General features: G+C 37.8%; 1 protein-coding gene across 3 annotated transcripts in view; it reads right to left on the bottom strand.

The window, feature by feature from the left end:
• Positions 1-23,560, bottom strand: part of tbcel.L (tubulin folding cofactor E-like L homeolog) — a 52,302-nt gene that overhangs the window by 4,662 nt on the left and 24,080 nt on the right. For 2 of the 3 annotated variants that reach the window (XM_018224629.2, XM_018224628.2), the window contains exons 2-7: positions 20,344-20,482; positions 14,871-15,010; positions 12,782-12,963; positions 11,720-11,976; positions 7,490-7,616; positions 5,346-5,462 (exon numbers count right to left, since the gene is read on the bottom strand). In XM_018224629.2, the coding sequence (XP_018080118.1) occupies positions 5,346-5,462; positions 7,490-7,616; positions 11,720-11,976; positions 12,782-12,963; positions 14,871-15,010; positions 20,344-20,476 (956 nt within the window). In that variant the 5' untranslated portion in view covers positions 20,477-20,482. 3 annotated transcript variants of the gene reach the window in all.

Consider the following 23,560-nt stretch of genomic DNA (forward strand, 5'->3'; position numbering starts at 1 on the left):
GAGGGTGTTCAGACAAGGTTAGAAAGTCGGGCAGCACATTGGCATTTTGTTTTAGAGGAGTTAAATGTGATCAGTAATGTGTCAGTGGCCCTGTCAGAGGTGGAAGGGGGCCTGGCTGCATGCTGCTTCCCAGAGGATTTACCTTAAATTAAGGAATGTTCCTCAACAACAGAACTTCTCTGTCTGTGAAGAGTATGAGGTCACCCCTGCAGTCTGCTTGCATTTCCCCTGTGTCCAAACAGATGAAGCCTTCATTGGATGCCATTCCCACATTCAGACTGCTGTTGTGTTCTCACAGTGACGCGCTGATACCATCAAGCCTCTTAATGTGCTTTTATTTCCAACCTTAAAGACCATTATCACTGTGTTTTACACTGCAAACAAACCTGCCTGCTGAAATACCATGTCCATTTTGAAAACTGGGCTCAGAGCGGATCTGGCCAAGGATAATTCTGAACCTGTCTTTACTTTTATTTACGTTTACGTCTCCCTGAGCACAGGAGAAAAACCAAAGTAATGAATAAAACAGGTTCTCTGTAGGCACGTTAAAGACGTTATATGGGAGTACATCTTAAAATCTTACACTGTAGATTCATTTAATGAAATATGTTTGGAAACCAGGTGTCAACCTGTGCAAGGTCCTCCTAGGGATGTATAAAAATGATGGAGTGTGATTTTAATGACAGTTTAAGGCAAGCTGAATGATATGGCTCTGTATGGTTTGTATTTTACCATTCAGCAGCTTATATCCGTGTGCAGTAATGAAATTGAAAACAACACTAAGGGGGTTTATTTACTACAATCCGAATATTATCTCATAATTTGAAGGACCAGTAACATCAAAATTTTTAAAACAAAATTAGTTAGAATACATCGAAAAATAAACACCAACACAAATTAAACTTTTATATTGCAAAGCCTTTATTAAAAAATAACTTACTGAAACTCCACTTCCGTTCTTCTTTAGAAAAGGCGACAGGGCGACCATCCATTGTGGGGGCTGTGGGGTGCAGGAAGAAAAAAACATGCCGGGAGAGACAGAGGAGCAATGCTGGGAAGTGGGGAGCAACTGGCAGGCAATGGCGATGACCGTGGGCTGGAGGAAACTACATGTGCATCGCTTAGAGGTGCTGCCCCATCTTGCCGGCAGAGCAGAGCGGCCAGGAGAGATAGCCAGGGAGGAGAAATCAACTGCTGCAGTATGGATGGTCGCCCTGTCGCCTTTTTTCAAGAGGAGCGGAAGTGGAGTTTCAGTAAGTTATTTTTTAATAAAGGCTTTGCAATTTAAAAGTTTTCATTTGTTTTGGTGTTTAATTTTTGATATATACTAACAAATTTTTAAAAAAAATGTTTTGATGTTACTGGTCCTTTAAATAAAAAACCTTAACCAAACATCCATGCCTGATTTTGCCATATTTATTAATAACTTGAATCAATTGGATCGGGAAAAAAACAGATAAAATCGAACGAAAAACTCATAATGTACGATTTTTTTTGGAATACTTTCCCTGAATTGCTTTACTTTTTTGGGTTTTTGCATAAAGACCCCAAATTTATGGAATTATCAGGGTAAACTCTGTGCAGACCACAATATCTTCAAATTAGGACAGGGACACCTACCATTGACTTATACATGACCCCGACAGGTCTGAGATAGCGGATTTTCAGGCTTTCTGCAGCATTGGGGTATAATAACGCTCAAATAATTTGCGGTTTTTTTCACCTCAAAACAATTTGAGTTTTTGCCCTAAAAAGCCCAACCAGATAAATTTGAGGTTTAGTAAATAACCCCTCAATGTCTTTAGACAAATGGAAACTAGGAATAGCTTGCTCAATGTCTGTAAAGTACTGCATAAATCAATTATAATAAATACATAAAAACTAACATACTATGTACATGTACATATGCCTCTGGACCTGCTTCAATACTTCTGTAGCTTTGCCTATATATAATGGCTTTGCCCAGTCAATCAATATACACAATGGTGCTCCAACTGCACACTAATTACACTAAAAAGGCAGGTAAATATCAACTACTTCCAGATTGACAGAGGATTTCATCAGTAAAGCTGACCGTGTGTGGAGAGTCCCTCGGAGATCGGTCGATCGGACAGGTTAAAAGATTTCTGTCGGCTGGCTACTTTATCTCTGCATTTATTGCCGATCGTACGATTTTCAGTGGGAGACTGTCACCAACTTTTGTCGGACATAACTTTCGTATGATTGCTGTCAGGGGCAGAACATCGGCTGATCTGTTCTTTTACTACTTTATTTGATCAGAATGGTTAGTGGCAGGTCGGGAGATGGGGAAGTCCGATCGTTTGATGATTTGCGTCTATGGCCAGCTTCACATTGGAAGATAAAGGTTGCATAGAGCACACTGTAAACATATTAGTAAGCACCAAAGGGCTTGACACTATCCAAGCTTGTTCCGGGATTTCTTATGCTCACCACTGTTTCCTTCTCATTTAGCATCACTAGTTTAGAAAATCTGCAGCAGATATTCAGCAAAAACTTACTGGGAAGTTAAAGCGCAAAATCTACAGTAAGTTGCTTGAGATGTTGAGGAGATCTCTCTATGCAGTAACACGATGATGCACAGGGGAGAGTGGCTCAGCCACCTGCAACCTGAGATGGAGGCAGGGAAGAAAGGGACACTAGTTCTGTGAACTGGAAAGGCACAGTCATTAATGGCTGCACAAGTCCTCTTGGTGTCTCCTTTTCACATTGCACAGATGGAGAGGCCTGGACAAAGAAAGCATTGATGACAGAGAGGTTGCTATGTGTGTAGAGGTGCACGGACTAAAGCAGTATGTTATTTGGAAGCAGATTCTCATCCTGCTTAGTCAGGGATGGGAGCAAAGAATAAACAGGATCATCATGTATGCACATTACTCCCTTTAATAATAATTACCTAGTATATGTGTGTATATAAGAATGTGCACCACTGACCATTAAACATCCTATTCTACAGTGTACAAAGGCTTTTTAGGGAGAATCCCCACAGTGATATACTAACTTCTCCTAGGTCAAAACCAGAAAGCAAAATAGCTGAATCATGGTTATAAAATTGACAGAAATAGCTTGTTTGAAAAAAGCTGTAATTATTTGTCGGCTAAATTACTAAAAATGATTATAAATCATAGCCTTTTAAATAACAGAAAACACTATGACTTTTTACATGTCCTAAAGAAATAAAGCTTAAATATCTGTTTATCTAGAAATACTATACTTTATATACTGAATTTAATGGCAGTAACCATACTATATTGTAAATATAACAGTTACGAAACAGGCCTTCAAAATTATCACAGTAGCTCTCCATCTTGGATCTGTTTAGGCCAGCGTTTGAGTGTACACTGCACATGCTCAGTATGCTCTGGGCTGCTGTTGAGGGGTCATCAGAAATTATAAAGTTATTCTGAGATAGAAACTGATGATACAGAGCAGAATTGTAAATACCGATGCATATACACTGCTATCTGAGCTTCCATGTACGGTGAACCTTTTTATTGTATATTGTTGCTCCCTAAACTAAAGGTGGCCATACACGGGCCGATAAAAGCTGCCGACAGACCGAGTCGGCAGCTTATTGGCCCGTGTATGGGGCCCCCCGATCGAGATCTGGCCGAAAGTTGGCCAGATCTTGATCGGATGGGACAAAAAATCCCGTCGGATCGCGGCCTCATCTGTTTGTTGATGCGGTCCCGCGATCCGACCCCCGTTCCCATTCGTTAGGCCTTAGGGCCCACGATCAGATCAGCCTGATATTGCCCATCTCAAGGTGGGCATATCGGAGAGAGATCCACTCGTTTGGCGACATCGCCAAACGAGCGGATCTCTCCGTGTATGGCCAGCTTTAGGCAACTGACAGCAGCCCAGAGCATGTGCTGTGAATAAACAGATGGAAAAGGTAAAGGGGCAGGAGCTTCATGAACCCCATGAATACAGAGCTGCAAGACACATGGCAGTGGCAACAGGACTCTGTGCTCTGCAATGGAGGCAATCCAGGAAGGCACACTGCCATCTTGTTTACAAATGATTCCTATTCCTACTTTCTTTTTAGAAGACACAGGCAGTTAAAAACTATCATTATCAAAGATATAGCAATGGAAATTTAGCATAGGCAGAGAAGGCTAGGGGGCTTTGCAAACTAAGAATCAGAATGGGATTAACATATATAGCTGGGTGTATGACCCCATAGATCCTTACAGGGCCCAGGGACCCTGACTTTTATTTTATGACTAATGAGACCAACATTGTAAGGGTGAGAAAGGGGATAAGATCAAATACAGGAGCCATGTCGCTATCACAGGAAAGAACTTCAAACCAGTCTTTGATGTCAGGGATGCACATGCAGCTCTGTTGCTTTTTATTTAAACATATACAGATCACAAAACTATTCAGGACACACACAAACATAACACAGCTTCCCTGGATATGAACATATAAGCAAGCACACAGCACAATCAGCATGGATATACACAAAAAGCAGCCTCAAATGGAACAGCCCCACAGAGCACAGCACAGACTATAAGGACAGACATACACCACAATCATCTTTAAGATACAGTAGTTATTGTATACTGGAGCAACACTTCCTTTGCAATACCAAGCTGGAAGCACTAGTGAGTTGCAATTGATAATTTTATAAATTGTATGTTAAAAATGCTGTTTTTTAATAGGCATTCAGTCAGCATTGAACTAAAGCTGGCCATAGATGTAAAGATTTTTAAAAGATCCGATCGTCATCGTGAGGCCACGATTATCTCGAAACGATCGTACGAATTGTCCATCAACTAAAAAGACCATTTCAGGCGATATTGTCAGGAAAACAAAGGGAAGCTGCCTGCTTGTCCCTGCAAACATAGATAGATTGCACTGACCAATCAATTTTCTGACAGATCGTAACATGTACGATCGTTTGAATCCCACAAACCGTACGATAATTTCAAATGATTGGTCGGTCTTCGCTAAAATCGGTCGTTCGGCAAAAAAAATCTTTACGTCTATGGGGACCTTAAGGGGATGTCATGCTTATAAAGCCTTTTGAAACAACGGTCTAAAAAAAAAAAACTATACACAAGGTAAACCTGTCTTTCACCAGAACACATCTATCTTAATGGTATTGGTTAACATGTTTTGCTGATCTAAAGCCCCCAAAAAAACTACTAGGTAAGATTTTGAGGAGTGACACAATAGTTTCCATTATACCACCAAATCAATATGAAATCAGCTTCTATACACTTTGGGATCCAATCCTATGAAGAAAGTAAATTGCGTCTGGGCATGAGCCACTCTCTTTATCTGACTCTCTTTCATTTACCTTTTGTTCAAGGCCTCACCTTAATGGGACATCTTCCTTTGGGAGATTCATATAGTAACGCAGGAAGAATCTTTCAGAGTCTTCTCTTTCACCATCCGTGACAACACTGCCATTCAGTTTGGATACAGACGGCAATCTAGGAGTTCACATGAGAGGAAAAGATTAGCAAGACCATCACTAGCCTGTAATAAAACTGAAGTGGAGGAGAATGCCCTTATCTGTCTATTTCATGAAATCAATAGTCTTCCTCTGTCAGATGTTTCTGCCAAAAGACTTAAATGCACCGCTACGACCCCATACACACACTGCATTGAGGGAACACGAATAGCAATGTAAATCGCCAAGGTCACCTTTAAAATGTCGAATGACTAAATGAAATGCTTTCCTGTTGAGTCATGTAAACGTTTTCATTAAATAAACTAAGTGACACAGGCCTAGTCCATTTTTTGAAAACATGTAAACTATCTATCAATCAGTAAGTGAATATTGACACTGCTGATGATTAGGTAACTTTACATATTTCAGCAAATATTCTATGATTCCCCTGTCCATAAATAAGCACAAATGGTCTTATTTACCAATTGTTCATTTGCCAGTGCCGTATTGTTTGAAGGATAGGTGTCAAGGAGCAATCCTTCAGGCAATAGTAGTAAAAACAGGTCTTTACTGAAGTACAAGTGTGGATTACAGCCTTACGTGTTTCGTGTTCTCACAACACTTAGGCATAAACTAGGAACACGTAAGGCGTAAGGCTGTCATCCACACTTGTACTTCAATAAGACCTGTTTTTACTACTGCCTGGAGGATTGCTCCTTGACTGCCTACCCTACAAACAATAGGGTGATATCTGCTCTCTTATGCTGAAGGCTTGGGGCACCGCACTTGAGCTTCCTTATCTACGTGGTGAGTCTCTCTAAAAAGAAATGTTTTGATGATGATACTATATATATTCAGTTGACAGCAGGCCCGGACTGGCAATCTGTGGGTTCTGGCAAATGCCACAGGGGCTGCTATAAGGTCCCATAGAAAGTCAGTATTTAGTGGGCTGGTGGGGGCTGTTTGGGCCTCTATGTGGGCTGATTGGGCCTCTGTGAACCTCAAATGCAAGGGCCTATTTTAATTCTCAGTCCGGACCTGGTTGACAGTGCAGCAAAATGCTGTGTGTCTAATGCAGGATTAAAAATATAGTGCAAGGCACAGAAGGAAGCTCTGTCAGGAGCAAGGGTACTCTACTTAACGCCTGCCATAGGGCTACATAAGGCCTAGTAACCCCTGGAGCTCCTCAGGTTGAGTATTTGGAATGACATGCAAGCTAGGTGGCGTTCCATGGGAACCTCTAGATATAAACTTCCTCTAGGCCATGCTGTATGAAGTGCTGGCACATATACATGCACTGGTTACAAACAGAGCTCTTTCTGTTCTAGGAGTGCAAACAATTGTGTCTGGGTGCTTCCGTTTTTTTGACTTTGCACCATTTTTTATAAATAAGGTTTAAAGGTTCTCTTAAAAATAATGATGGGGTCATATAATGAAGGTAATTTACAATTTAAGTTTTGTTTGGCAGAGAGAGAGTGACTAGAATAACCAGTACCATCATTATAGCACTCATTATTCGGATATTTTGGTCAATTCAGCTAACAAACTCGGTTTAGTCTTTACAGTCACAGTAAAATTTTGTTTAAAACAAGTCACACACACACACATATAAACAGCAGAACTTTATAAGCAGCAGTTTAATTAAGTAAAGATCTAATATTTCAACACTGTAGCAAAAGAAAAAAATACACCAATAACGCAGCATAAATGATTCAGCTTCTTTAGCGGCTGCTGCCACAATCTTGTTACTGTAATACTGGTGCATATTAATTTGCCTGTGAGCCATTTTGTTAAGTGTGTTTATGGGGGGGGGGATATGTGACTATGGTTATGTTATTGACAAGATAAGAACACTTGACAAAAAATACCTACCACCATTTACTGGAGGATGATAATTAAAAAAGGCAGGCACAAATTGGAGCAGGAAATATATGTTTTGCCCATATGTTTAGTATGTGTGATCTCACATACCGCTCTGAAGATGCACAGTACGGATTTTAGACATTTGTTTAAAGCATCTATTTACTGTACAATACTGCTTCTTTACAAATACTGAACACTGCATACCTTGCTATCACAAGTTTCCTGCGTTCTTCTGTGGTATATGGCTCCACCAAAGGAATACCTAATAATCTGACCTCTTCAAGTTTAGGTAAAGCATTTAGTTTTTCAATGTCACGCCAGGAGTTCAAACCTATAATAATAATAGAAAAAAAAAAACACCTGAAATATTGTAATAAATTAATCTTAGCACACAGGGCATTTTGACTGTGACAAATTTGCTTTATGTTAGTAAATGAGTCCCTCTGGGTTGCAATTTAACAGAAATACTTATGCAATGAAGCCAGTATTTTTTTTTCCATTTTATGCTATCATTATATAAAAAATTAGCAAAATCCTTAATCCACCCTAAAGTATGAGCAGTATGTGGTTAAGTATTAGCCAGTGGTGTTATATTTAAAGTCAGCATTGCCCAAACCTTACCTCTAATCAACTTTCAGGACATAGATCCAAGACAAGCACCCAATAAATAACACCTATCCTCCCAGAACTCAGAAGTCGATCCAAATGTATTCCAAATGTATCAGAAGAAAGTGTAAATCATGGAAACATTTGGATAATGGCACATGTTTGAGTTTCATTGTGTATTGTCTCCTTGACCTTGAAAGCTGCTTACTTTTTGGATTGCCATGTCCACATTGATTTTGGTTGCAAAAGGTTACTGTACTGTCACAAATGTGCCCAAGCCAGTAAAAGAGCCTCCAAGTTAAATACCATCTTGCATTCTTATCATTACATAGAAGATCCAGTGAAAGCTTAATCCGGTTCTATTATACTATACCATAAACAAATAAAAAAATTCCTCTGTCAAAATTCAGTCAGCTTTTTTTACACCTTCAGAAATTTGCCACTTAGTGCCTCCTGCATTTAGGATTAGCAAATTAAATTTTTTAGTTTGTACTGGTATTAACAGAGAAAAGAGCTATTGTATTCAGAAATGTCACTGACGGGGAAAAATGCTTCTGTAAGCCAAGGCAATACGAGAATTAAAGAGGAACAACAATTTGAAAATTGTCCTTGTTCAAGAAACAGCAGTAATTCAATATCATATTAGTGAAGCCTAAATTTGAAATCAGATAGACCTTCCCTTTAAGAATAGAGCCATTCTGGGTGTTTCACATGATTGCTCTAACTGTGGTAGGGCATCCATAATTCAGTTCTGCTTTGCTGCAAGTCATAGCTACACTGACACTGTTGCTCTAATCCAAATAATGAATTTGCACAAGTCTGTCCTGCATGCTTATAACGGGCCATGCCTTTCCTACTTCCACTGTGCTATAAGTGATTATGTTACCCCTACCCTGTGAAATTAGCTTATTGGATGTTCAAAAGAATAAGGGGAAATTTGAAAAGAAATGTAGAATTTACCAGTGGTGAAACAAGACCACGTAGGGCTCCACCACTAAAAGAAAATTGAACAGGCCTGGTGCACCCCCTCCCCATGCTCAGGAATGCGAGTGTGTCACTTTAAAGGACAACAGCGGCGGGGAGGGGGGATTATAATACTATAGAGGAAGCCGACCCCCTGTTCCCCGGGTCCTCTGATGACATATATATATATATATATATATATATATATATATATATATATATATATATATATATATATATATATATATATATATATATATATATATATATATATATATATATATATATATATATATATATATATGGACGAGGGTTCCTTTAGAGCGGTTGAACTTGATAGACTTTGGTCTGTACTTTGTAGCTGCATCATCGGAGCAGAAGGATCTCTTATGACTCCTACGAGTATGTACAATACAAATGATTTCCCTATAGCGCATGAAGTTGGCCCTTGTGGGATTTCAGCGACGTCAGCCAGGTGAATATAGTATCTAGCCTATGATTAAGTAGTGTTCCCAAAACGCGTTAGGCTTCCATTATGCAGCAGCCACCTGTTTTGTAATGTTACAAAAAAGTGGTTTCAATGTTTTCTCATTGCTGATGAATATAGTATCTAGTAGAATCAAGTCAAAGGCAACTGGACATTTAGGGGGTTATTTATTAAATTCAGAATGGCAAAACCCGAAAAAAAATCTTTTATTGGAATTGGAATTTTTAGTGGAAAAAACCTAAAATATTTTGGGATTTATTATACCCTGGGGATGGAAAAAGCCAGAATCCGAAAATCCGGCATCTCAGAAATGCCAAGGTTGCATATAAGTCAATTGGAGAAGTCCCAAAGATAGCTTGATCTGTGCTGGGTTTCGTGCAATAATAGGAAGATTTTGTGGTTTTTGGGCAAAAATATGAAACAGTGAGTTTTTGTGCGGAAAATTTGAAAAATTTGTACGATCTGAATTTTTCACTAACTTTTTGGGTTTTCCTGCACAGGAAATGTTTGGGAAAATGTACTAATAAATAAGGGGAAAAAACCTGTGCGGATTTGGTTGGAATAGTTTTCAGAAAATAATGAGATAAATTCAGACTTTGAGAAATGGGCCCCCTAGTGTTTTTTTTTTCCCTTGAAAGTGTCATTTGACTGGCTTCTTCAGGGATCCCTAACCCCATCTAAAAACACATGTTCTATAAGGCTAAACATTTATTGTTATTGCTACCTTTTATTATTCATCTTTCTAGTCAGGCCCTCTCCTTTTCCTATTAGTCTCTTATTCAAATCAGTGGATGGTTGCTGGGGTAATTTGGACTCTAGCAACCAGATGACTGAAACTGCAAACTTGAGAGCTGCTGAATACAAATGTAAATAATGCAAAAACCCCAAATATTAAAAAATAAATAAAAACCAATCGCATATTGTCTCAAAATATCACTCTCTATATCATACTAGAAGTTAATTTGAAGGGGAACAAACCCTTTAACAGGATATTACAAAGACCAATTATTGATTTTAACAACAATTAACATTTTATATAGCTTTCATTAAAACAGGGGAACCCCTCCATATGCTGTGATCAGATCAAGTAGCCAGGTAAAATCAAGACAGTACTCCACTTTTTTATTTCCATCTCACAATTAAGGGCTATTCGATATAGCTTTTATGAATAAATACAAACCCATATATGAGTTCCCTGTGCAGAATAATCTATGCATTTAACCTAATAATCTTCAATATAAATATGAAAGAAAGTGCTCATTATGGATAGTGCCATAAATTTTGATTATTAATGTTCTCCACAGATCCAATGTTTTTAACTGTTACTTTCCAGAACATAATAAAGAAGAAAAACTGCAATTTACTGAAGCTCTTTTGAATCAGCATTCTTTCCCCTTCCTTTTCATATTAATGATCACGAAGAAAAATTATTTCTTCCTGCACATTTACTAAGTCAGATGAGCATAATTTGCCCATCCAGAGCTGTGGCCTAATTGCACTAATATGCAGCCAACTGATCTGCAATCAGAGATGAAAAAGCAGCTAGTATAAACTGGCTTCCTGCTTAGTTTGAGTTTCAGAAACACTAATTATTATTGTAAACTAAGCTGAATGGATTTCATGCGAGCAGCAGGGAATGTAGTCAGTTAAACAAACCCTTCCTTAAAAAAACCTTACTGATGCAGTTGCACACAGAAATGTTAGGCCTCAAGGGGCCCCTATACCTCCTGGGCCCTCCTGCAGCCGCAGCGTCTACTTCCTCTGTAGTTACGTCCCTGGATTTTAATAAAAATTCAAAGAACACTTATCATTATACACCACTGACTTTTTCTTTTTTAAAGGGGAACGAAAATGAAAATTGAATATAAACTTCATCATACAGAAATAAAAAAATGTCTAAATACAATCAATTAAATATGCTGTACCATTTTCTAATGGATTCCAGTTCAAAAAAAATCTAACAAAATAACTGCCTTTTGCACAAATTCTGCATGTACAGTAGTGAGACAGGATTCTGGTGATTTTAATAGAGTGAGCTCAATACATCTTCTAGGGAATAGGAGCCCCACTATAAGATATATCGGATCATTCATCTGACACCCAATTCCTGAATGAAGACAGAATAAGAAGAAACAGATGCTGAGAGGGATAGAGAAGATACACTTGATTTTTTTCAGAAACTGTACAGAATTTTTAATTGATTGTATTTAGAAATTTTCTTATTTCAGTATGATGAAGCTTTTATTAAATCTTCATTATCACGATAGCCCCCTTTAATGTTTAGCTGTCACTAGGCTCACATGCCATTTCTTTTTTTAATAGAACACATTAGATAGACACAGAACAGCCCTACGTTTATAGTCTCGCTCTGTTCTTACCTGCTTTATGCAGACTTATTGACCTTAGTTTTGGGAACAGCCTTGGTAGAGACTCCTCTGAGTCCTCAATCTTTGATAGGTTGTTATTTGCAAGAACAAGAGTGTCCAGACATGGAAACATTGTGCCTAATTTGCGGATCTCTGACCAATCCTGGAGGTTGTTGTCAGTTATGTGGAGAAGCTTCAGTGAGCGGTAGCAGACTGGTGAACATAATACTGTGTTATAGTCATTAAGGCACAGAAAGAGCTCCTCCAACCTGAAACAGAAATCCATAGGCCCCAACCATATGATTAGTTAGGTTAACACTACAAAATGATTCAGAATCTAGCAATAATCTCAAGTGATTATTGTTTCTCTGTTAATGTCCTTTATGCATTCTTATATTGGGGCGTAAAGACAAGCCCGATAGTTGAGATAGTAAGATTGGCTGCAGGAAAGTCTGGTTTGATACCTTGTGATGGTGGTTAGTGGTGTACTGGGTACCAAAATGTAATGTCTTAGTTCTTTAGGGTGGGCCCCTACTATTTTAGCATACAAAACTCTCTTATGTATGCCAACGTTACAAAAAGTAAAGGCAAAGTTGGTGTATGTGTCATTAAAGATCAATAGAAGCCTTTGGGGGAATTTAACACCGTATTTTGCATTGGGGAAAAATATAGGAGGGAAAATGGCAGAACATCGCTACATGATTTTGCATTAGGTCATTTATGCTTTGAACTCTTTAAATTCCAAATATGGCACCAGTATAACATAACCACCATAGCACAGCCTGTCATTTTACCCTCATTGTCCTCTTTGTAATGGGTTGTTCACCTTTAAATTAACTTTTAGTATGATGTAAAAGTTAACTTAAAGGTGAACCAACACTTTAGGCTTACTCACTCCAAGGACTGTTAGCATCTCAAAGAAAACTACAAAAACTACACCTGCAAGCTCTGGGTTTTCTTGGGTACTGTTTTCCGACTATATACATGTTCATTGCTATATATCTTTTATAGCTGTAGCTTTGTTCTCTGTGTCTACAGATGGACAAATCACTCTATAGAATTCCTTCTACTTACTCTGGCAGCTCCATCAACAGTGTATGGACTGTTTCCCAAGAAGCTTTGCAGTTATTGAGAACCAGCTTGCGAATGCTAGCGAATGTCCCAGCACATGAACGTCCTAAAACGGAGAGGTGCAGTGGGTTGGAACTCAGATTCAGGAACTGTAGCTGGGGAACACTGGAAACAATCTTGCTGACCTGAAGATTAAATGCAGGCAATGATAAGTTTAAGAGGTGTATGTCCTCTTTTCAAATCCCTGATCCTCCTTCTGCATAAAAAAACAAATGTATGAACTATACAAAAACAGCTCTCTAAAATTCAAATGAGATGTTTCTGCTAAGCCCATTATTTGTCTGTCTAACATATTGCATTAAAATAACAAAGTATGCCTAGATATATAAAATATCTGTTCATTAGTACTCACAGGAATTGCATCTTGAGGGAACATCAACTTCAGCACTTAACATATTTTTTATAAACAAAATAAGAATTTCTAATTGGATTATAAATTACAGAAATGGGGCTGCTATCTGGACATCCATTAGCTAAAAAGTACAAGCTTTATTCCTGGAGAATCTGGACCCCCAATGTTATCTATAATTCATTCTCAGCTATGCGTGCAAAAAAAATCTTTTGTGCGCACATTTTAAACTTGTTATGTGCACTGGCCTCAAAATTTGGGTGCGTGTGCACAAGTGGACACCTTAGTGGGAAGCTGGTGACATGTTGGCTTAAAGGCGTAGTTCACCTTGTAGTTATCTTTTAGTATGTTATGAAAAGACCAATTCTAAGAAACTTTTTAGTTTGTTTTCATTTATGAGTCTTCATCGTTTTTTTAATTATTTAACTTTGTCTTTTGAAACTTTTGAGCTTTCAAATGGGGTGACTGACCCCAGTAGCCAAAAAACTATTGCTCCACAAGGCCGCAATGTTATTATTATTATTATTATTGTTACTTTTTGCTACTTATCTTTATTTCAGGTCCTCTCTTATTCATATTCAACTCTTTCAACCACTACCTTGTTGCTAGAATAATTCATATTCTAGCAACCAGATAGCAGCTGAAATTCCAAACTGAAAAGCTGCTGAACATAAATCTAAATAATTTAAAAGGCTAAAAAATTAAGCCCAATTGTGAACTGTCTGAAAATATCACTTTCTACACTATATAAAAGAAAATAAAAAGTTAAACTCATTTCCAAGAGATACTGCACATTTTGACTATACCTTTGCTTGACCAAATATATCCATCATTAGAGGGAAAAACATGTCCATAGAGCACTGGGACATATTTTACTGTAAAATGTGTCATATTTTCTATACCCCATGGATAGAATGGATGTTATTTCACTGAAAATCTTCCATGGCACTGTAATAGCATTCTGACAATGCAGCTATGGGTAGATTTATTATGTTACTTAAAGCAGACCTGCACACCTTCAGTTACAATTTCACAGCCTATAGCACTATATACAGCTTTGTGTACATTGGTTTTTTTTTTTTTAATAATGGTTCAGTTATTGATAGAAATCTGTAGCTCTCCCCTTTACCATGACAAAAGCACTTCACTATATCACTGGTGCAATCCAAAATTAGGTTCTGCTGTTGCCTTGTTTAGGTTTCAGTTAGGTTTCATATCATCAGATAAAAAAATAATTGGGACGGAGTTAAAGTTAGAAGATGCAATAGAAACAGAAGGGGTTAACCATGAGCTATGGGGTAAGAGAGGTACCCTGACTTGTTTCCACTGGTGGGGGGGTTAAAGGTTAATTGGGGATAGAGAAGGAAGCAATTAGGGAGTGATCATACAAATGAGCACTGCCATAAGTAGTAAAGTCTTTACTTTTGACTGAAAATAAAGAATAGAGAATAACTATCTCCCTTTATGGCGGAGATTCTGCATCAGACATCTTGCAATTGAAAGCTATCGGATATGTAAGAGATGCACTGTGGCTGATGTTCCTTTTTTGGGATTTAAACAACCTACAGCTACTGTGGATCAGAATTTGGGCCCTCACGCCTTAACTATTTTGATGCTGGTTTATTTGGCAAAAATAGATATTTCATGCACAAAAATGGTCTCTGTTTATAATATGACCCTTACCTCCTCCCAGTCATCAAGCTTGTTACCAGAGAGATCCAGTTCTGATACATGAGAGCAAAATGCAGCAATCTCGCTTTCATCTCCAGCGCAGTTGATGCCACAACTGTTTATAACCAGGATACTGGGGAGATTGAGCCGGTCTGGAAAGATAAACACAATTAATTATGGAGAAAAAGAGTGAGTCAATATTACTTTTTATACCAAGCCATGCCTCATACCTTTTGATACAACCTGCCATAGTGATCATACGGCAAAAAATATTCTTAAATCTTTATAGGTGCAGGCTATCCATAGCATATATATATTTCTAGGGGAGCATGCATAGACTAATATTACAGTATATAGGTACTACTGTATTTGTGCTAAATAATCCAGCTAACAGGAACTCTAGTTTGAAGGAACAGTAACATCTAAAAATGAAAGTGTTTTAAAGGAATGACAATATATTGTACTGTTGGCCTGCAGTGGTACAGCTGGTGTGTTTGCTTCAGAGACTCTACCATAGTTTATATAAACAAGCTGCTGTGTAGCCATAGGGGCAGCCATTCACAGCTGAAAAAGGAGAAAAGGCACAGGATACACAGCAGATAACAGATAAACTCTAGTATACAATGGAATTCTTCAGACCGTATCTGTTATCCATTGTGTATCCTGTGCTTGAATGACTGCACCCACGGCTACACAGCAGTTTGCTTATATAAATTATAGTTGTGTTTCTGAAGCAAACACACCCGTTTAACCAGTTCAGGATAACACTACATTATATTTTTATTTCTTTAAAACACTTTCATTTTTATATGTTTAGATGCCACAGACAGTCCTTTTTTATTGAGCTGGTTGGGGGGCTGATTGGGCATCTGTGTACCTGAAATGCCAGAGCCTATTTTTATGCTCAGTCTAGACCTGTTCTGCAGTAGTTAGTAAGTTAATGCGCCTATATTTCCATGCTATCATGCAACTTTCCAGATTTTTCAAATTACTTCAAGCACATACAATCATAGCATTAAATAGTTAACTAGCACAGTCCAAGATTGGTTGTTATAGATTAATGCACTCCCTGCAAATTTCTTAATGGTAAATTGTTACTTAAGGACAGTGTAAGGACACATTCAGTATATAAGAAGGATACGAGTTATGTTGGTGGAACCGACTGAAAGAAAAAAAAAATGTTTTCATGCAGTGCTTATTTTTCATTAATTTCCCCACTAGACAGTACTGACAGCAAAGCAATAGGGCGCAGCTCGTCACGTCTACAGACTAGCACAAAACTGCACATCTGCACTTTGCCGTTTATTTAAGGGAAAAGCAAATGAAAGATAACCTTTACTAGGCAACTGGATATATTTTCCTTCTACAGCACGCATTCATATTAAAGGATAATTAATTAATAAGAAGCGCCTCGCAGCCTCATTTAGATTTGCTTGTAATGAAACAAAATTAATCACTTTTTATAATGAAAAGACTTATTGGAGCTTCTGTTACAAGCAGACTAATAAAAAAGGAAAGGGTAATTAAATTAGCATACCAAACATAGAATTTTAAACATTTCACTCTCGCTAGAATAAATATTCAAAAAAAGTGCTCTGTATGCTGTAATAGTTTTGTTGCTTTATTTTTTTTTTACCAGGAGATGTGGCACATTAGACAAAGAAATTTACTGCAGCACCCTATTAGGTGACAACCTAATACCTTTTTTTTAAAGAGATAAACAAAACGCTTACAATCACATTATAAGTAGTTATCATTTATGTTCTCGTAAAAACACAAATAAATATATATAATATATAATGCTGAATAAGGGGTCTTTTCATAATTTAGATCATCATCCTTTAAAGGCTACTAAAAACACTTAAACTTTAAAAGAAGTTATTTGCATTGGATATTAGATTTGTGCAGCTTGCTTATCATCAAGTACAAGGCAATGTTTTATTATTATAGAGAAAATGGAAAGCAGTCAAAACTAAAAGAACGGTTTAAATAGGACACCATGGAAAATGGCATTTTTCTGAATAATAGGTTTATTGATAAAAGATGCCATATATAAATCTCTCCTTTCTCTGCACAGTTGCAGCTATACGTTAACTCTTTTGACCACTAGACGGGGATGTTCTGCTGCAGTTGTAGCAAAAATAGAGCCACAATATTGCTGCAATCACTCAAATGTAAATGCAAATGTGTAAAAGTCATATACAATAAGACAAACCCTACTAATAAACAGGCCATAGGTAATAAAAGGCACAACATTTGCCCAGGTGCAGAAACCCATAGTAACCAATATGGTGTTTGCTTTGAAACAGCTGACCAGTAATTAATACCTGCTAATTGGTTGATATAAGAGAATAGACCTGTAGCAAACGTTGCACCTTTTAATACATATCCCTATAGAAGCATTTAACAGACAGCTGAAACCAAAAAGCACCGAAGAGCTAGAGAAGCTTAGGGTGCTGAGGGTAAGTATTAACAGCATATTCCCACAACTTTTCTAAACCCTATATTGCCTTTTTGTGTTACTTGGAGATTCAACTATAGTACTGGGCCCCAAAATCTTAGAATACTATTATAGAGAACAATGTAAAACTTAAGCAGATGCAAAGAAAGGATACTGTTGGCAGGGGGAGTATATCTTTGCATTGCATATTCTGGGTTTATATCCAAACAAACAGTGCTACTCTAATGTAAAGTATGATAAACTAACAGCAAAGAATGACAATAGTATATATAACAGTTGCCGCCCAGTGCGATATGAAGAATACATGAATATAAGTGGACTCCCACCCACAACAGTATCCTATTATGCCCACTGCCCACCCCCCTGATTTTGGGAGCATACTCGATCAGTCCAGACCTTAACTAAGGATTTTATACTCCAGGGTTCAAAAACATTTGCCTTTGTTTAACCACTCTTTTCACTCAGCAAGATCCCTATTTATCATATGCATACCAGTACAACACACACATATATCTATTGTGCTAAGATACATGATAATGGAGACTATAGGCCACCTGCACTTTCCACCACTATTGGAACACATATACAGTTTGACTTGCTAATATTTTAATTTCCATCTGTGCAGTTACAAACAGCAACCAATTAGACTTGTGGTTTCAATTTCTAACTTCAAAATCAAACTAATTGCTGCATAACTACTATTGGCAACAGAATTGGTGCAATTTAGAGCCTGTTAATTAACCAGCCTAATTAATTGGTGCATAGCACTTCAGTTGTGATTGCTAGAATACTAGCTAGAATTGGGTTTGGTGCACCACTATTACAATCACTTGTTTTTAGGGATGCACTGAATCCACTACTTGGGATTCGGCCGAATCCCCAAATCCTTTGTGAAAGATTATGCATATGCAAATTAGGGGTGGGAAAGGAAAAAAAGTGTGAATTTTTTTTTCACTTCCTTGTTTTGTGAAGAAAGTCACGTGATTTCCCTCCCGTCTCTAATTTACATATGCAAATTAGGATTTGGTTCGGCCAGACACAAGGATTCTTCGGAATCCTGCTGAAAAAGGCCGAATCCTGAACTGAACCCAAGATTCAGTGCATTCCTACTTGTTTTCATGGTAGTAGCCGACAAAGCACAAAATATAGCAGACACTAAATACTGAACAAGATGTTTACTCTTTACCCTATGGGACATCATGGAGACTTCTTGGGATGGTGGCTATATACAACATAGAGAGCAGCGTCTCATCATTTGTTTTGTATCCTCAGGCCCGGATTTGGGTGAGGCCACAAAGGCCCGAGCCTAGGGCGGAAATTTTTCAAGGGAAACCTGCTGCCCAGCCACATTCTCGGTTAGCACTGGGGAGCCACAGCTTCCCAGCGAGCAGCCGCATGCGCACACAAACGCACGTACTCCTGTTAGGATCGGGGCGTGTGTGAAAGAGCTGGGCGCTAGGACCTGGTGGCCTAGGACAAAGCACAGAAATCTGGCACTGTGTATGCTAGTAAAAGCTGAAGAAGGCAGTATCAGTCTATGGATAGAGTGATTTGTAAATTACTCTGAGATAACTAAAATATTTACATATTTAATTACTTAAAAACTGTCAGGAATGAATTATACCTCTTACAAATAGAGCTAGATATATTGATGGTAAGGAATGGTCACATCCAACCATTTACAAGTACATGGTTGAAATATCTTCATTCAACAAAGTTTAACTTGATTTATGTGTAGATATAAAATTGTTTATAAATATTCACTTGCACATAAATAAATAAATATAAATCGGATGTGCGACATGACAATGTGGGAAGTAACACGTGACCACTTCCTGCACTTGGGGGAATAAAATGCACTGAATAACATTTGCCTTATGGGCCAATTATTCTTTTATTGCTCACCTGGGACTTACACAACAGTGCTACTACCTCTCTGGGTTTAAATGTCAATAAGAAAGTCTCTTCCTACATTATATTATGGAAAGTCAGTAGCTCCCTAAATCAGAAATGGTTTTCTCTCCCCCCATCCAACAGCCATTACATTGCAAGAGTTAGAGTCCTGCAGCGGGACGGGTTACCCGCAAAAACCTGCGGTACCTTGCGGGTTGAGGGGAGAAGTTCTGGGTGCGGGTAAAGACCCGGGTTGGTGGTTCTGTGGGTTTGCGGGTCGGGCCACGGGTCTTCTCAATAGCGATAATAGCGAAAAATGGACCAGCGCAAGACTCTAGCAGGAGTGTCTATTTAAGGGTTAGTTCACCTTCAAACACTTTTTTCAGTTCAGTTGGTTTCAGATAGTTCACCAGAAATAAAGGCTATTACTTTTTATTTTCTACTTCTGACTGTTTTTCTAATATTGAAGTGTAAAGTTTAGTTTTTCACCTTCTTATGTCTTTCTAAAGCAGCTTGGGGGGGGGGGGGTGCTGACTGTTTTAAATGATACATGTAATCAATACATTTCTTATCTTTGTCCCTGCTGAGCAAATGATACAATAGTTGCTAATATTTCACAGATGCTGCTGTTGACACATGTATCAACTAATGTAGCAAATTGTAACAGTCAAGAATCTGCACCTCAATTACTGAGCTGCCAGACTGAAACACCAGAGACAGGAAGGTTAAACTTTACACTTCACACAATATACTGTACACATAGAATATAAACGTCACAATATTAGGCTTGTAGCATCAGCTTATAAAGCAGGCCAACCTTATTTTCTGCTTGATAATTTGCGAGTACTCCTAAACTCTGATTCTCATCAGCTGCTCCGAGCCCACTGAGCATGGTGACCCCCTGTTACAAGTTTGAAGTCCTGGACTATTGCTGCTATTGAGAAGCCAAAACTTTAGGCTGATGCAATAATTTCAGTATATAAAATATGGCATTTTTAGCCATATTTATTTTTAGGTTTAGGGTTTAGTTCTGCTTTAACATAAATATCTCCTCTATCAATGCATTTCATAAAAACCTGTTTATAAGAATAAAAGGTTCTGATTAAGCAAGTTAAATCACATCTTCAATACCTTTCATAGGAGACACCTGTGGTCCAGGGGGAACATGAACCCCGGCTCCTGGACCCCTTCTATATGGGAAGTTTTCCGGGCTGTACTTCTCACACAGGACCTGCATAAAGCTCCTTCCACAAGATGGATCCATTGTTACCTTGAAGGGGAAACACAAAAGAATAAAACAAGTGAAAAAACAAGAGACATTTCATGAAACTATGTCGGCATAAGTACAGTACAGTTTCACAGTACAGGCATGGGATCTGTTTATCTGGAAACCCATTATCCAGAAAGCTCAGAATTATGGAAAGGTAGTCTCTCAGACTCAGTTTATCGAAATAATCTAATTTTAAAAAGATAATTTCCTCTTTCTCCGTAATAATAAAACAGTACTTTGTACTTGATCCAAACGGAGATATGATTAATCATTATTGGAAGCAAAACCAGCCTGTTGGGTTTATTTAATATTTACGTGATTTTCTAGTAGACTCAAAGGGGAACTCTGGCTTCCAAACCAAAAATTGATAAAGAGGCCAACATAACACAGTAACCGCTAATATACCCACCACAGTTATCGGTTTCTTCAAAAAGTATGAATAAATGTAATTTTATATGCTGGAATCCTCTTTCTTCTCTTTCTGCATCATTTGAAATCCTGACAGGGAAGGATGGACTAACTAAACACTGATGTTACAAATTGTAACAACTTCTCCACATCTTACAGACAGCATGCAGGATCTACATTATCCACAATGCATTGCACTGTGATGTTCTGTTCCTTATTGAAATCATGTGTGCAGGGAATTGTGTGGTTTGAAGGATGCAGGCTAAGGACAGTCATTTGTTATGTTTGTGACGAGTTCCCCTTTAAGGTATGCAGATCCAAATTACATCAAAATCTGTTATTTGAACACCCTTGTGTCCTGAGCATTCTGGATAACAGGTCCCATATATGTATAGAGTTCCATTCAGTTATGGAACATTATACTTCCCACTACATAAAAATAACAGATGTGGTAAAGATCAGCCTGTGTGACCAATGTATTATTCAGGAGATACCTGTATCATCCCATAACAAAGTATTTAGCTTATGGCTGCCACCTGGCCGGTAAATGTGATGCTTGATGCCAAAGAAAAATAAAAATATATAGAAAGGCTTATTTTTTTCCAGAAAAGGTGTGAACCCTAGTTTAGCTTCAAATTTGAATACCAGTTTAATTGGATAACTTATCATCTTAAAATTTATGCATTTCTATTTCTTTCTAAAATCCCCAATAATAGTGAGTGAGGGCACTTGCAAAACAGTAGATTTCCTGGGCACAAAACAAAAGATTTTACTGAATATACATTATCGCAGTATTCAGGGGACTTGAGAGTGTTTCCTAGTAACATGTATCACTTATATATTTTGTCTCTGTACTAAAGGTACACACCTACAACAAAACCTTCTATACAGTATTAAAATGTTTTGTTTTTGTGAGTCCTGCCTCAGAGAACACCTATACACATGCAGGCACATATAAGTGTGCTTAAAATACAACTGAGTGTAATGTACATAGAATGTGCTCTTAAACGCGAACCTGGCTATACTTCGATTCTATGCAGAATGTTTGCTTTTGTCTCATGAGAGACACCAAATGAATACAGATTGGACTGCAGAATCAACTAGAGACACCTGCAAAGTCAGTTAATGTCATGGCCATTAATTAGTCAGTTTAACACCAAAATCAAGCAGTAAAGTGCAGGAAAGAGTTTGATAAAACATGTACAAGACATAATTGTAATATGTAACACTACATTTTGTCCACAGATATAGATAAAATAATAAATATACATTTTCACTTCCTGAACTATGTGGAGCACCTCATCTCACACCTTTGTCCTGCTATCCCTTGTACTATGTGCCACACCAGGTCATTTATGCAGAATATGCACAGGTTGAACACTCTTTATTAAGTTCAATGAATAGCAATGGAATCCTTAAGGAACAGACTTCATGACAGAAGCTATGAGGGGGAGCTGGAGTGGTATCCGTGGGTCCAGCACCTGGATAATTTGCAGGCTAGAGGTACCATTTGTTGAACATAAGATGTTTCAATCTTTACTTAATTAGAACCTGATAACTAAACCTCTTTCTTTCCTTTTCCTTTTTCTCTTTTCTTTTCCCCAATTCTTTTTTCTCTCTTTTATTTAAATCCCCCCATAATGACTAATGACACAAAATATGCTGAATCAGGAATATTGGGGCAAAAGGAGTTTCATCCCACCATAGATAGATAGCAAAGTATGCATAATATGTTTTGATACTGATTGATTGAAACATAGACTACTGTTATGTATATTATACCTAGCAAGTTAGTCCTTTGTTCCATATGTTGGCAATATTCTTTTCCCTGTCTATTTGAAAATGAATAAAAATTTTGAATTACAAAAAAAAAAAAAGTTCAATGAATAGATAAATATATTACATGTTGCATTGCACATTCTGTGGGATTTCCCCCTCAAGTGCATGGTTACCACTACCTATCCTATAATTTGCCTGTATTTTTGGGGGAAACAGGCAATCTGCAGATGTAAAAATAGTAAGGATTTAATAAATGTGTGTGTCTGTACTTTCTCAGGCCTGGGTTTAACATGGTTAGGCAAAGGGCCCAATGCACCCAGGTGTTTAGATCAGGACATGTATAAATCTTCACCACAGAAGTAAGATAAATTATCCAAACAAAATTCTCCTGCTTCGTGAAACTCCACCTCAAAATGCTAATAATATGTTCAATTATGTTGGAAGTGTACTCCAGCAAAATTTGGTTTAGCCATGCTTTAAAAAAATAAATAAAAATTCTTTACTATAATCTGTTTGGGTATACATGGGACCAACATTTTAGTGCCCTTCAATGTCATGTCATATGTAGATTTCCCTGGAAAATACCACTCTTTTCTAGCAATAGACAGACACTAAAAAATGATTTCCCTTTTCTCTGTAATAATAAAACAGTAGCTTGTACTTGATCCAAACTAATATTTGCTGGAAGTAAACCAGCCTATTGAGTTTATTTAATGTTTGCCAGATTTTCTAGTAGATATGAAGATCCAAATTACATAAAGGTATGTTCTTCGAAACCCCCCCCCCCAGGTCCTAAGCATTCTGGATGTTTATATGATTTTCTAGTAGACAAGGCATGAAGATCTAAATTATAGAAAGTTTTGTTATCTGGAAAAACCCAGGTACTGAACA

The sequence above is a fragment of the Xenopus laevis genome, chromosome 7L (genome assembly GCF_017654675.1).
Source record: "Xenopus laevis strain J_2021 chromosome 7L, Xenopus_laevis_v10.1, whole genome shotgun sequence".
In the NCBI taxonomy this organism is placed as follows: Eukaryota; Metazoa; Chordata; class Amphibia; order Anura; family Pipidae; genus Xenopus; species Xenopus laevis.